The sequence below is a fragment of the Ictidomys tridecemlineatus genome, chromosome 2 (assembly GCF_052094955.1).
Source record: "Ictidomys tridecemlineatus isolate mIctTri1 chromosome 2, mIctTri1.hap1, whole genome shotgun sequence".
In the NCBI taxonomy this organism is placed as follows: Eukaryota; Metazoa; Chordata; class Mammalia; order Rodentia; family Sciuridae; genus Ictidomys; species Ictidomys tridecemlineatus.
The window spans coordinates 21,263,544-21,279,328 of NC_135478.1; the positions used below are offsets into that span (position 1 = coordinate 21,263,544).

At 36.6% G+C, this 15,785-nt stretch overlaps 1 protein-coding gene across 2 annotated transcripts in view; it reads left to right on the forward strand.

Annotated features, from left to right (window-relative positions):
- Positions 1 to 15,785, forward strand: part of Ulk4 (unc-51 like kinase 4) — a 496,824-nt gene that overhangs the window by 86,795 nt on the left and 394,244 nt on the right. For both annotated transcript variants that reach the window (XM_040290054.2, XM_013361299.4), the window contains one exon: positions 10,985 to 11,146. In XM_040290054.2, the coding sequence (XP_040145988.2) occupies positions 10,985 to 11,146 (162 nt within the window). The remainder of the gene's footprint in view (positions 1 to 10,984; positions 11,147 to 15,785) is intronic.

Consider the following 15,785-nt stretch of genomic DNA (forward strand, 5'->3'; position numbering starts at 1 on the left):
CACCCATTAGCCTCTTTCTTCTCAATCATTCCATATAGCCAGACTTGCAGTTTTTTTGTCAACCCTGATGGGCATTAAGTGATTTCTTCAAGTAGCTTTAATATGTGTCTCTGTGAATGCTAATGAGGATGTTTGTGTTTTTTTATTCATCTGGTTCTGTTTCCTGTTTTGAAAAGTGCTTATCATATCTTACACCAGTAGTTTCCCCCCACTCCGCTACTTTGTGGGACTCTGTATCCTTGCAACCATTTATACTATAAAGTGTATGAAATTGGAGAACAGGAGAGAAAACAGAACTGTAAGGATCACCTTTATTTTCATCAGCTAGATTCAACAGTTTTAACATTTTGCCCTCTTTGTTGTAATGTATGCAGGTATGCATTCATATGCATGCATGCACGCATATAATATGCTTTATTATTTTCATACTACTGGAGATTGAATTCAGGGACATTCTCCCACTAAGCTACATCCCCAGTCCTTTAAATTTTTTGTGTTTTTAAATTTTGAGACAGAGTCTTCCTAAGTTCCCTTGGCAATCCTTGAACTTCTGATCCTCCTGCCTCAGCCTCCTGAGTAGCTGGTGTTATGGGCATGTGCTCCTGCACCTGATGTGCATACACATTTATGATTTTATTTTTTAAACTGGTCAATAAAAGTGAGATATCAATGGCACTTCACCCGTAGGAATTTTGTATGTATTCTGCATATTCAGCTTTTGAGGTTTTGTGTTGCAGATACTTTTAATTTGTGATCAGTCTTTTCATTTTCTTTATAGTATCCATGATAGACAGAAGTTTTTAATTTTCTTTTTTTTTATTCTAGGGATTGAACTTGGGGCCTCATGCATGCTAGGAAAGTGTTCCACCACTGAACTATACACCAGCCCCCAAATATCTTTTAATGTAGCTAAATTTATCAATCTATTCCTTTGATGTGTTCTTTTTGATCTTCACTGATGATTCCCTACTCTGAACATCAAGATAGTCTATTATGCCAGGCGTGGTAGTGTACACCTGTAATCCCAGCAGCTTGGCAAGCTGAGGTAGGAGGATCTGTGTTCAAAGCCAGCCTCAGCAAAAGCGAGGCACTGAACAACTTAGTGAGACCCTGTCTGTAAATAAAATCTAAAAAAAAGGGCTGGGGATGTGGCTCAGTGGTTAAGCATCCCGGGTTCAATCCTTGGTACCAAAAAAAAAAAAAAAAAGTCATTATACTTAAATTTTATTTATTTTTTTATCATTTAGAGCTTTCGTCTAGGGGTATGTGTGTGTGTGTGTGTGTGTGTGTGTCTAGTTTTGTGTTTTGAAATCAGTATAGATAATAACCCCATGTCACTTGGTTGAAGTCTGTCCTGTCCCTATTGCTCTGCAGTGTCACCTGCATCCCATCAGTGTAAAGTCTCTTCCTGGGCCCTGCTTGGTTCTCTTGGCCTATGTTTGTGCCAGGCTATCAAAATTAATAGCTCTGAATTTTAGAGATTAAAAGACATACACAGGGGCTGGGATTGTGGCTCAGCGGTAGAGCACTTGCCTATCACGGGCGGGACCCGGGTTTGATCCTCAGCACCACATAAAAATAAAGGCATTGTGTTGTGTCCATCTACACCTAAAAAATAAATATTAAAAAAAAGACATACACAAGAATTTTCACTTTACCAAGATCATCTTTTTTCCCCAAGAGTTTCTTAGCTGTTTTTTACTCCTTTTCATTTGCACGTAGAGAATCAACTTTTTGTGTTTGCCTGTTAAGATGTTGGTTGAGAATATATCTGTAAATTAATTTGAGGAGAATTAGTTGATATTGGCATGAAATGGAAGGCATAGACAATGAAAATACTAACAATGACAGATTTTATTTAAAAGACGAATTAAGATGACACCTGATTGAAGTGTCTTTGAACTCTTCATCACAGTCAACTAATCTATTTATTACTTAAGTTAACTGTGGTATATGTCCAGCTTTTTTACAGCTGAATATTTAATGGGAACATTAATATATTATGCCTTGACTGGAGGCAGAATAAGCAAAGTTTAATTAAGATCCTGCCCTGTCTTCATGTATTCATAAACAGAAATGTTATTTTTTAATCCCTACTTCTGTACCTGGCTTTTAACTAATTTGTTTTGAAACTTCATTAGCTTTATTTTTTTCTGGTGTGATTACTAAGCCATTTAAGACTATGAACTCTTGCTTTATCTACTGTTAATGATAGCCTATTATTTTTGACATGTATTGTTATTTCACAGGTAGTCTCTAGCTCTAGTTTAAAATTTTTCCTTCAGGTAGGGTTGTTTGAGATAGATTCCAACCACCTGAAAAAGTTTAATCTATCACCTTTGTCCCCACTTTGTTAAAGAGCAAAGATACATTACCTTATAGTCAAGATTGTGGTCTATTCCATTTTTCTCTTTAAAACTGTGGTTTTGTGGGGTATGGTGATGCATACCTGTAATCCCAGTTACTTAGGTGGCTAAGGCAGGAGGATTGCAAATTTGTGGCTAGCCTCAGCAACGAACAAGACCCTGTCTCAAAATAAAAAATACAGAACACCCCTAAAATCCATCCTCAGTACTAGGAAAAAAATTATAATTTTTGTCTTATTCTAAAACTAGCCATTTCAACCATTAAGTGTACAGTTCTGTGACACCGGTATATTCACATCATTGTGCTTTTTCTCTTGTTTTTACATCTTCCGAGATATTCTTTGGCTTATTTCCTTTATTTTTTTTCCCATTTAAAATCTAAATGTAATCTGTATAAAAAAAAAACCTATAAAAGTTCAAGATGATGGATATGCTAGTTACCCCAATTTGATCATTACCCACTGTGTAATAGTTGTACTTCATAAAAATGTGCACAAAAATGTGTCAAAATAAAATTGAGAACTGGGGTGTAACTCAGTGGTAGAGTGGCTTGCATGCATGAGACCCTGGGTTTCATCCTCAGCACCACAAAATGTGCCTCACTGAACATGAATCATTGATTCTTCTTTTAACCCCTTTTCCTTCTTTCTAATCTGATTTGGGACAAAAGCAGCATAGAAATTTTTACTGATATGTAGACCTCTTAGAAAGGCAAAGTTACTTCTAAATAATTAATTACCATGTTCCTTATTCATAGAAGGCTAGCTTTGTCATGGGATATTTATAAGCATTATATGAATGAAAGGTTTTCTAGCCAAAAAAGTTGGAGCACATTGGGTTAAGCCAGGCTGGACATGCTCATTTGTTCTTAGTACTTTTGAGAGCCTTAACTTGTACATCTACTCAAGGACCTGTAGGATGAAGTATTTTCAGTTGTTTGACCACATACCTTACCTTACTTATCCTGTGTCGTGTTGTAGGTTGTCTGTGGAGAGGAAGCTGTACCTTAGAGACAAAAATAAGCATGTTCAAATAATTTTCAGGAGCTTTTTTTTTTGTGTGTGTGTGTCTTATTTTCCAAATAGATTAGTTTGCCCTATGGTCATGATTTGTGTAACTAATGTGTGATAGAGGTATTAGATATTTTTGTTATTGTTTGAGAGAAATGTTGAGATAGAAGCAGGTGAGAACCTTGTGATGGAACACACAAAAATTTGGGAGATCTGATCTAACTATTCAAAAGAGTGGCAGTGTGGAAGAAAGGCATTGATGGTGATTCTGACTCGGTCCCACAGCTGCTCTGGTATTTCAGAGACTCAGAACTGGGAGTCCACAGATGTGCCATTTTCTAGAGGTCTGGAACTGGCCAAGCCCAGGGGACTGCGCTTAGCAGCATTTCCTATTAAAGCAAAATAAAAGCAACTAAAACTAGTGCACAGGCCATGTGCTTCTGACTCAGGCCTTTGAGTCTCAGGACTTTCTCTTCCATTGTCTTGCTCTTCCTGTGTGTATACAGTAGCAAAGAACCACCCCTCCTTGGGCTGATTGCTGTGTTGACCTCACGAATATTTGACATTGTATTTGAATGACATATGTTGTATATGTGTGTGGAATATAGAGGCTGGGAAATTTTTTTTTTTTGGTATTTTTTTTTTACCCCCCTGGGAAGGTAGCAGGTCACTCTACAACATAGAAGCTGAAAATAACTCCTAGAGAATTTCCACATGTTTAGAGGGGAAGAGTAATTTGTTTCTAATCAGCCATATAGCTTGAGTAGTTGTTTAATCATAGGTGCTAAACTGACACCTGGCATATGTTGTATTTAAAATGTGAGTTCATAACAAACTGTTGGCTTAATTATTCATTTCTGAACAATAGCTTACTAGATAATTTTGATGTAACAAAATTCCTTTAAGAGGAAATTTAATTTTCATTTGTTAATTAGAGCTTTGTTCTTTTTGAGAGAACCAGTTTTTATATTAGACAATACTTGAATTAAAAAAGAAATACTAGAAATGTTATGTGTTCACAATATTTTAGGCACTAGTTATATAAGATAAGGAGAGAAATGAGTTAAAATTCTTATTTTTTGGCAAGTGCTGACATGTATAGTTGTGTATTTTTAATCATTACATTCTCCTTGTTCTTAAGAACTCTATGTACCAGGAGTGTCTGGGTTTTTGCTGGGGACTCTCAGTTTCCTTTTACCTTGTATGTGGAAAAGGTAGGCCATGTTCATGCAGTAAGATAATTTTTTAAACTTCTAGATATTGCTCTGAACATAATTCAAAGTCATAATTTTCTAATGCAAAATGGTTTACCAGGTGTGGAGTTACCTATTGTGTTTTGAAGTGAACCTTTGAGGAGTGTATGTGGTAAATAGTTCTCAGGTAACACTGAACCGGGTAGACCACCTCCAGAGTCCATGGAGGTGAGGAGTTAATAGCATGTGAGCTTGTCATTGCAAGCCTGAGGTAATACCTTCTCTCCTTCTGCAGTGGGGGACATACAGGGAGGCTTCAGATTTTGGCTTTGCTGGATTTGTTATTGGAGAATGGGTGAAATATCAGCAGTGACACCTTTCAGGATTTACATGGGATGGGGCACTGTATAAATTTTCATGTTCCTTTGACTCTTTTGCCCATGATATGCCTTGTACTCTTAAGAAGCAGAAAAGCAACAGACTTTCTTATGTAATACTTGTCCTTCTGGTTTTTCTTGTCATCATTTTGTTGCTATTTTTAGCTTAATGGTATTATGGTTAGAGAGAATAATGTATGCATACTTCCAGTCTTTTGGAATTTATTGAGATTTCCTTTTGAATTCTGTCAATAGTTGGTGATGTAGTTTTTTCTTATTAGGTTAAACTTGTTAACTTGTTTAGATAGAAGATAAATCTAGATCTTCTGTGCTGATTTTTTTTTTTTGTTTTGTTTTTGGTCTACTTATCAGGTAATAAGATGTCAATTTAAATTTTTCCTTTTGGTAGGTGTATTAGGGTTCTCTACAGGAACAGAATCAACAATATAAAATATATTGAGTGTATATGTACAATCATCGAGAGAGAGGATTTATTAGATTAGCTTACATGACCAGAAGCTGGGTAATCTCACAATGGCTGTCTGCTGGCCATAGAGCCGGAGGAACCTAGCTACTCAGTTTAAGAAGCTGCAGTCTCAGAATAAAAGGGAACAATGATGCCTCCCCATTCTGGGACTAAAGGCCTGGAAAGTCACTGAGCAGAATCTGCTTTGGAAGAATGAAGGAGCTGGAGTTTGATGTCCTCAAGCAATTGCAGCAGCAATCAATAACCTGTTCAAGAACGGAGCTTGTGTCTGCTGCTGCTTCTTCCTCCTTCCAACTTTTTGTTCTATACAAGTCTCCAACCTATTGGACTGTACTGCCCATATTTAGGGTGGTTCTCTGCCTCAGTTTGCAGTCCCACATTCCAGTCATTCCTAGAAACTCCCTCAGTGAGACAGACACCCAAAAGCATCTTTAAATCTTAAAGAACTCTTAATCCATTTAAGTTGACAATTCAGATTAACCATCACAGTAGGGTTACAATTTTAATCTTATTTCACTTTTATGCATTTTGGGTGTTATTACCCATATAGAAAAATTAGGTTCCCCCTTGGTAAGTTGTAATTTTTATCATTATGGTATGACCTTAAAAAATACCTGATAATGCTTTTGCCTGTGTTGTCTGGAATTAATAATAGAATAGCTATACTGGCTCTCTTTGGGTTCTGTGTAATGGGCGTATCTTCTCCAGTCTTCTTTTTTCATCCTTTCTTTGACTTTTAGATATCTCATAGTGTTATTAAAGATTACTTTATAGTTATTTTTTCCTAATTATTTTATTCAATTTACGTTTATTATAATTGTTGGCATAATTGTATTTATAGTAAGTACCATCTTATTACTCTATTTGTTTAGTATTTTACTTCATGTCTTTTGGTTTTAAAAAATTTAATCTGTTTCTCTTTTGAAATGTATTTTTTCTGGGAATGCAGTTGTAGGCTGATGGTAATTTTCAAATTATTGATTAAAGATGGAATTTCATTGTCTTCTGGCCACAGTTGCTGCTAAAAAAGTCAGGTATCAGAGCAACCATTGCTGTTCTGAAGCTGATACTCTGCAAATCAAATGAGGGCTGACTGTGTGTTTCATTTCCTGTGAGTTTGCCCTCAACCCCTAACTCAGTTCAATAGGGAGTCATAGAGATGGTGGAGATATTCCTTTTTCTTTCTTTTTTTATTACTAAGGATTGAATGTGGGGTCTCTGTACATGCTAGGCAAGCACTCTACCACTGAACCATACCTCCCAGCCCTTTAAAAAAAATTCTCATTTTGAAACAGGCTTTTGCTAAGTTGCCCAGGCTGATCTCAAACACGTGATCCTCTGAGTAGTTGGTCCACGGTGTCTGGTAGGGGTTCCTTCTGGTTTACATGTATTGTACTCAGTTGTGGCCACTGCTGACTACTTGTGTTTGGGCCTGGGCTGGGGAGTCTTCATTGTATTTTCTACTTGTGAGGGACTTCAGCTTTGCCCTCACTCCTCTTGTTCACCTTGTCAGAGAAATAATTTTAGTACAAATACCAGGTTGAGTACCTCTGGGCACTACACAATCACTAGCTTAAGAATTTGGTGCTAGTTTGTAGATGTTTTAAAGAAACTTTATTCTATTACATCTATCATTTTTGGTTGCTTTCAGAGAGGTAGTGTCACCAGGTTTCTTGCCCACTATATTGTAAGAAATGAAAAATCTTATATTCTTTAAGGTTCGGAGAGTTACTAAAGCTATACTAAACTATGTAAAATAACTGCAGGTACCTTGAAACCTTTAGAGGGAAGATCATAGTTTTACTAAATCTATGAAAGTAAAAATAATGTCAATATTTTAGATGTTAATTTTGGCTCTCTTTATTGGAAAAGTAGGCATGTAATTAAAACCAGCAGCAAAGCTTTCTTTTTTAAGATTGCATACAATACATTATATCTACTTAACACCATGAAACAGTACAGCTTTTCATTAGTAACCTTGATATTTTTCTAATAATCATAGTTTTTATTCTCACGACATTATGAAAAGAGGGCTTTGATTAAATGATAATTTAGTCTAGTTGGCCCTTCCAAAGAGTTAATAAGCAGAAAATAGCACTAGTCTTATTGCTTGTGTTACGTCCCACAAGGGATTCCAGAGTGACTAGGACAGCTTATTTCAGGCAGTCACACACTGAATTGGCCTGACAGCCTCCGAGTTTATAGAGCACTGAGTTGACTCCGGACCTCTTTGCAACCTAGGTGCTAAAATAGTTGTAGTTTTCTAGGGCTAGGAATGAATCCTCTAGGAATTGACTGACAATTGTGATACAAAGTATATGTGAAGGTTCCCCCATAAATAGCATCTTTCCTTCCCACATTTGGGGAGAAGGTTTTAGAACCTTATGTAGAAGTAAAAGCAAAAGAAAGAACAGAACAAAGTATCCAGAACAAAATGTCATCTTCATATATGATGTAATGAGGTCATAGATTCTGAGGGCAAATGGACTTCCTTATATTATATTAAACCGCCACATGAGGGCAGCTTAGTACCTCCCAGTTAGAGCAGCCTTCTCCTAGTGTTTTAAGTACACATTATATGAGAAGACAACTTGTGTATGAGTGGGTCTACCCCCAATGAGAACAAGTAAACTGAGCACTTAGGCACATCCATTTCACTTTTTTTTTCCAAATTTGCTAAACAGGCAACATATTTTTCTTAAGTGCAGTGAATAAAGGAACAGAGGGAGGCTACAAGTGGCCTTTATTCTGTTTGCATGGTAGGAAATAAATTGGGAGGAAGCATTCTCTCTAGTACTCTTGAAATATGCCAGAAGTTTGAGGAAATCAAAGTACATTGTAATTTTCTGTTCTGGCAATCAAAAGTTCATACAGTATGCTACTAGTAGTAATGAGAAGAAAAATTAACACTTATGGAGAACATGGTACTTTCCATGATCTGGATTGTTAAGGCAATCAGATGGCACAAACACTTATCAAACTGCCTCATTTTATCTTCGTTTTATAGATAGGGAAGCTGAGGCACAGAGGTGAAGGTGCCTGAATCATATAGCTGGTAGAATGCAAAGCCATGACTTAGACTTAAATATCACTGAATAGTTTCTCTTTTAAATTTCTTTTTTTGTAGTTGTACATGGACAGAATGCCTTTATTTTATGCTGTGCTAAGGATTGAAACCCCCCAGTGTTTCACACATGCTAGGCAAGTACTCTGCCACAGCCTCAGGCCTCTTTTTGTTTTTACGCAAAAAAAGACATCATATTAAAGTAATGCACACATACTATAACAATCCAGACAGTGTAAAATATGGGTGAAGTAGCATTGGTAGACTCCTTTTCCTGTGACCTACACCTGTTAGAATCATCATTATCAGTGTTATTTTTCTATGCTTTTCCTTTGGTTGTGTATATTTTAAACAAATGTGGGATTATATTATACAGATAATTCTCCATTCAGTATTTTAAATTAAAATATACCATGAAATAGTATGCTTACATATTTAATATTAGTGTTTGATAAATTTTCTCCCAGACTGAGAAACTGTGAGGCTTAATGTTGTCATTATGAGCAGAAATTTGAAATTATGAAGTTTAAAATATATATATTTCATTCTTAGTGCCTCTTTGTCCTAAAAAGCTTTGCCTACTCAAGATAGTGTATTATGATCTCTTGTAGAAGTTTTGTGGTTTTAAACTGTTATTGTTTGTTGAAGTTTGTCATTCATCACAAAGTCGTTTCCAAGTATGGAGTTTGCTGAGATGCTTTTTATGGTCCATAGCATGACCTAATCTGGTACTGTTTTGTGTGATCTTGGAAAAGTGTGTTCTTTTGTTGAGCAGAGTGCTTGGTGAATGTGAAGCTTGGTTGGTAGTGTTAGCTGTGTCTTGGCAACTGTGGACACTGCTGCAGTGAACATGGGAGAGAAGACATCTGTGATACTGACCTCAATTCCTTTGGTTATGAGATTTCCAAATCAAATGGTAGTTCTACTTTTAGTTTTTTGAGGAACCTCCATGGTGTTTCCCAAAATGATTAAATTAATTTACAATGCTTCCAATAGTCTACAAGGGTTCACTTTTCCCTCATCCTTGCCAACAGGTATGATTTTTATCTTTTTGCTAATAGCCAATTTTAACAGATATGGAATTACATCTCATTGTGGTTTTAATTTCCATTTTTCTGATAATTAGAACTTTTGAGCTATTATATATATTATTATTATATATTTTGAGCTATTATATATAACTTTATATATCTATTGGCCATTTTTATTTTTTTGAGAAATACCTACTCAAGTCCTTTGCCCATGTTTTTAATAGGGTTATTTGTTTTATTGTTGAGTGGTCCGAGTTCCTTATGTGTTGTTGATATAAGCTCTGTAGCCAATGTATGATTTATAATTATTTTCTCCCAGTTGGTGGGTTGTCTCTTCACTGTATTAATTGTTGCCTTTGCTGTGCAGAAGATTTTATTTGATGTGAACCCATTTTCTGTTTTTCATTGATTGTGTTTATGGGATCATATCCAAGAAATATCTTCCTTGATCAATGTCATAGGAGTTTTTCCTGTTTTTTTTTCCTAGTAGTTTATAATTTCAAGTTTTATATTTAAGTGTTTAATTCATGCTGAGTTGATTTCTTTACATAAGGATTAAGGTAAGGGTCTACTTTTATTCTTCTGTATTTGTATATCCAGTTTTCCCAATGCTGTTTATTGAAAAGACACTTTCCTTTCCCCATTGTATGTTGTTGGCATTTTTGTCAAAAATCGGTTGGCAGTGAATGTATAGGTTTATTTCTGGGCTTTATTGTTTTCTGTTGATGAGTAGACCTGTTTTCATGCTATATTGACTATAGTTTTGTAGTATATTTTGAGATCTGGTAGTCTGAAACCTCCAGATTTTCTCTTGTTCACGATTTATTCATCTATTTTGGGGTCTTTTCTGGTTACATAAGAATGGGAGCTGATTTTTTTCTATTTTTTTGAAAAATGATATTCAAATTTTGATAGGAATATTATTAAATTTGTGGATCTCGTTGGGAATTGTGGACATTTAAACAATATTCTTCCAATCCATGGACACAGAATACTTTCCATTTATTTGTATCATCTTCAATTTCTTTCATCAGGGTTTTATAGTTTTCAATATATAGATCTTTCACTTTCTTGGTTAAATTTACTCATAAGTGTATTTTTTTCTGCATTGTAAATGAGATTATTTTTCAGATTGTTTCAGATGTATAAAAATAATACTGATTGGGGCTGGGGTTGGGTGTAACTCAGTGGTAGGTGTTGCCTATCGCGTGTAAAACCCCAGGTTCAATCCCTAGCACTACCCTCTTATACCCTGAAAAGAGAAATGTTACTGATTTTTATGTTTATTTTTGTATCCTGCAATTTTACTGAATTTATCAGTTCTAACAGTTTTTAGTTTTAACTTTGGTTTTGAGAGAAGTTATTATTGGGTAGAGATTTGTCTGAAGAAATGACATGCATGTATTCCTACTACTAAATAATAGTCTCTGGATTTCTCCTTGTTTGATCTCCCTAGGAAGAACGTGTTGTGAATCACATGGCTGCAAAGATTATTGAGAATGTCTGCACAACTTTTTCAGCTCAGGCGCAGGGCTTCATTACAGGAGAAGTTGGACCTGTTTTATGGTACCTATTCAGACATTCCACCGTTGATTCTCTTAGGATAACAGCAATTTCGGTAAGATGGAACATCTTTTGGAGACATATCTTTAAATGCCAAGTTTGAAGACATGTGCCAGAGTAAGAGTAAACTTAATTCAATTAGTAGAAAACGGAAATCTCAGAGGAATAGTTGGTGATAGCAATAATTTGATTTTTCTTTTTTCCTGAAGTGGAAAACCTTGGGAGCTATGAGGAAATTCCAGTAAGACTTTGTAGGACTATGACAGTATTTTAAAAGCTGTTTGGAGGTGATAGTGGAAAACTGTGGCAGTAGGGCACAGGATTTGGTTTGTCATATTTTTAGTGTTTCCTCCTTTTTCTTGTTAGTACCCTCGCTCAGATTTTGTGTTAAAAGATTTTATCTTATGTGGTTCAGAAAAGCTAATTTTAATGTTCAGGCATCTGTGGTCTGACTTTTTATGTTTTTATTAATTGTCTGCTCTTTTGTGCACATGATTATATAATAAAGGACAATTATGTATGAAGATGTGTTTGCATGGTTGTATCAATTTAATACTCTGAACAAATGCAAGCCTTTTTCATAGGATTTATGTAAGTACTCTTTTTGGTTACCAGTCTCATCTGGCTTTGAACATTATGTGGCACTCTTACTGTACTTCTCTTGTCAGCTTCTTCTCTGTGACAGTTTCATACTTTCTTTCCTTAAACTTCTAATCCCACATTTCATCCTGTGTCCTCACTGAATGAAGTGTCCTTACTGCTCAGAGAAAAATGGGGACATCTACCGGAAATTATTTGTTCTCCATACCTATTGACCTATTTATATGTACACCTCTCAATTCTTTCCCTCATAGTATAATTGATGAGCTGTCCTTGCTCCTGTCAGGGACAAACTTCTTCATGTTTCTCCAAATCATCTTCTTGGTTCCTCCTTGGGAACTCCTATGGCGACTTTTGTTCTTTTCCCAAGTCTTGAACTTTTCCTTCTCCACTGGATACATGTAGTTGGGACTCAAGTATTTTTTAATCTGTGCCCCTTCCCCTTAAAGCAAAAACAAACATAGCAAAAAGTACCTTCACAAGCATACTCTTCACAAACACACGGCTTTAGAGTTTCTGTACTATACTGTTCTTTTCTGGCCCGTGTTTCTTCCTCAGTATCTGGTAACTATCTTAAATGCTTCTGAACCTGATCTTGGGTCACCAATGACTTTCATGTTGCTGAAACTTGTGGATGTTTATGATTTCTTTTCAGTTCTTATATCACCTCTGTAATCTTGAAGATCAAGGGCTAAAAATGCTGCTCTTTGAATATCATTAAGAAAGAGTATATATTATCCATTTACCCCCCCCTCACAGACACACACACACACACACACACCTCCCTCCCTCCCTCCCTCCCTCCCTCTCTCTCTCTCTCTCTCTCTCTCTCTCTCTCTCTCTCTCTCTCTCTCTCTCTCCAGCAGAAACATGTTTTAAAAATTTAAAAGAAAACAACTCATTATGCTATTAATCATGGGGAAACTATCAGAAGGAGTTGGAGTACACTAGTGAATTTCCTCAAGGCATCTTTGAACTATAGTTTATGGGGTTTATGTTAGCTTTTCATCTTTATATTCAGCATCGTTTCTTTTCTTGGCCAAGTTTTTCCAATTGTTCCCACCAAATTTTCATACCTTCTAGCCCTTCCTTTCTTCATCTGAGGCATCAAGCTAGATTTTTTTCATCTGGTGCTTCTTATACTCTGTTCTTAACATTCTTCTGAATCTAATGACTTTTCATTGAGATTTTGCCAATGGTCCCAACAGTGTCTTCTTTACTTTTCTGCTCCAGGATCCTATTCAAGTTCATGTGTTGTATTTTGTTTTCATAGCTCTTTAGTCTCTGCAGTCTGAAGCAGTTCTTCAGACTGTGTCTTTCGTGACATTTATAATTTTAAGAAGTGTACGGCTTTTATTTTGTAGCATGAGACCCTGTTTCAGTCTATCTGGAGTTTGCTCATTATACCTCCATAGCATCCTTTGGCTCCTAACTGTCCAGCTGCCACATGATGAACATTCATTTGTATCATTTCTTTTACACCAGGGATTGCTAAATACTTTCTATAACAGACCAGATAATAAATGTTATGAGTTTTTTCCCCACATGCAGTCCCTAATGCATGTTTTTGTTTTGTATTCAATAGTCCTTTAAAAATGTAAAAACCACATTTTGTACTGTTCATGAACTATATAAAAACAGGCCTTAAGTGTTAGTTGGTATTCTTTTTCAAGGCACCACTGCCCCTTCTCCCATGTGTGTGCATGTGTGTATATTTGTATCTATATCATTATGGATTCCTGGATTGCCACAATTTTCAGTACATTATAATGTAACACTCCTATGACTACTGGTACTGATGCTTCTCATTTTAATCTGATACTTTAGGATTCTTTCTAGTCTTACCCTGTGCCATGTTTGTAAATCCGGAGAAACTTGGCTCCAATAATTCCTGTTATATTTACTGATGTGTTTTATCAGTTAATTTACTCCCTTGGTGTAATAAGCTTCCACCATTCTGGCCCCCTACTCAGTGTTACTCTTCTTTCTTCTGGCCACTGCTACTGTCTCCTCCGTCTCCTCTTCCCCTTCTTGACTCAGCACTCTGTTTCTTGTTGTCCAGCTTCCTTACAAGGTGCAGTTTGAAACTGGGAGGAGGTTAAGAAGGATAGGTTAAGGAGAGTGAGGGTTAGCAGTCATTTTTAATGTTCCCTTCTCTTGGCTCCTTCTGTGTCACTGTTAATAGCCTGCTAGTCAACCTGCCCCGTGATTCTAATGCAGATCTGTCTACCTCCCTCTGCAGTACTGTGCTATCTCATAATTCATGACACCACTGTCTCTCACCTGGACCATTGGACTAGCTTCTTAAATGGTCTTCCAAAGGCCAATTTTATGCATCACCAGTTCTGTTCTGCACACACAAGTGAACTTCATGAAATTGTGTCTCCTCTTCTGCTTAAAATTTCAAACGACTTTTCCCCTTCCCTCCAGAGGGATTCACAATACTTTATTTAAAGTAGTAGGTAGAAGTTATGAATTGATAAGTGCTTTCAGTTTTAGGGTAATATTTAAAGCAGTGAGCATACTTTGCTTAGCAAACTAGTTATGTTAGTTTATTTTATTATAATGTGTTATAGATAATGAACTCCTTGAAATCCAGAATTATGTTTTGTGCATCTTTCAGTTTGATGCCAGGTATGTTGATTGACATTAGGGCTTTTTCCTGCAGAATTTGAGGGAACCTCCTCTCCCAAGTGTGAGTAGAGGGCAGGAGGTTACTTACATTAACTTTCCCTCTTTACTGGGAGGGGTAAAAAAGTGAAAATAATAGGGGAGAGTGATCCTAATATCATAATCTTAAGCACTTTACACCTATATTGTGAGCAGATTTATATGAGAAAGACAGGTTTTAGAAACTAGGAATCTGTGGGCTAGGGCTGGGGGTCAGAGGTAGAGCACTCACCTAGCATGAGCAAGGCCCTGGGTTTGATCCCCAGCACTACATTAAAAAAAATAAACAAAATAAAGATATTGTGTCCAATTACAACTAACTAACTAAATAAATAAATAAAAAAGAAACTAGGAATGTGTATTCTGAAGATACTTCACATACATTCCTGGCAAGAAATAACAGTTGCTTCCTCCCTTGGGGGCCTTGCTAGAGGTGAACTTTCTTCTCAATTATTTTTTCCATATTCACCTCTGAGGAATGTGTCATGGAGGTTAATGTACCTAGTTGGTGTTGAAATTAAGAGTTCTTACCATGACTTTTCAAGATCGTTCATGGTTTTGCCACTGCATTGCATATTTTATCCCATCTTGTAACACTAGTTCCCTTACTTAGTATGCCTCAGTCAAGCTTATAATTGGATATTTTCTAGGATTTTTGCACATTTTCCAGTCCTGGGACCTTTCCCCTTTCTTTTGCCTGTACCTGGGATGTTTTCTGCTGGGTTTTCACATGGCAACTCCTCATTTTTCAGGTCTCACCTTATGTGTCACCTCCTCCGTTAGGATGTACCTGGCTCCTCTTCCTTCCCATTGTGATTGGTTCTCTTCTTATTTTCCCCTCACAGAAATGAACACAGCTGTATTCCACTTATTTATATATGGTTTTCCCTATTAGAGTGTAAAGATAGGAGCCCTGTTGTTCCTCTCCTGAACACATGGAAGGTGCATCGAGACTGGTGATGTTGATTGAATGAATGAGCATTGGGCGAGGGATAGCATTGCTTAGCTCTGAGGCATGAACCTGCTTCTTGATCCACTTGTAACTGTCAACATTTGCTGCCTCGCACTGATTTTCTGAGTCATTTCTCCTAGTGAGGTCTGACCCCATAGATTCCCCTACATCATTGTGGTCCCCAGACAAGCAGCATCAACATCAATTTTTTGCACCCCAATTTAGATTTGCTAAATCAGTATCTCTTTAGGGAATGAAAGGTGGTAGGCAAGGATGGAGGCACAGTAATCTGCACTTCAATGGTCCTCAAGATAATGTATAACCTGTTGAAGTATGAGAACTAGTGCCCTGGGAGAGTACTGAAGACTAGAAGGGTTTCTGAGATCTTCTAGCCCTTAGAAAACACCAGTGTGGTTTAAAGTGCAGATGACTTATTTCTTTTCCTTAGTGGTGACATCATTCATAGGTATTG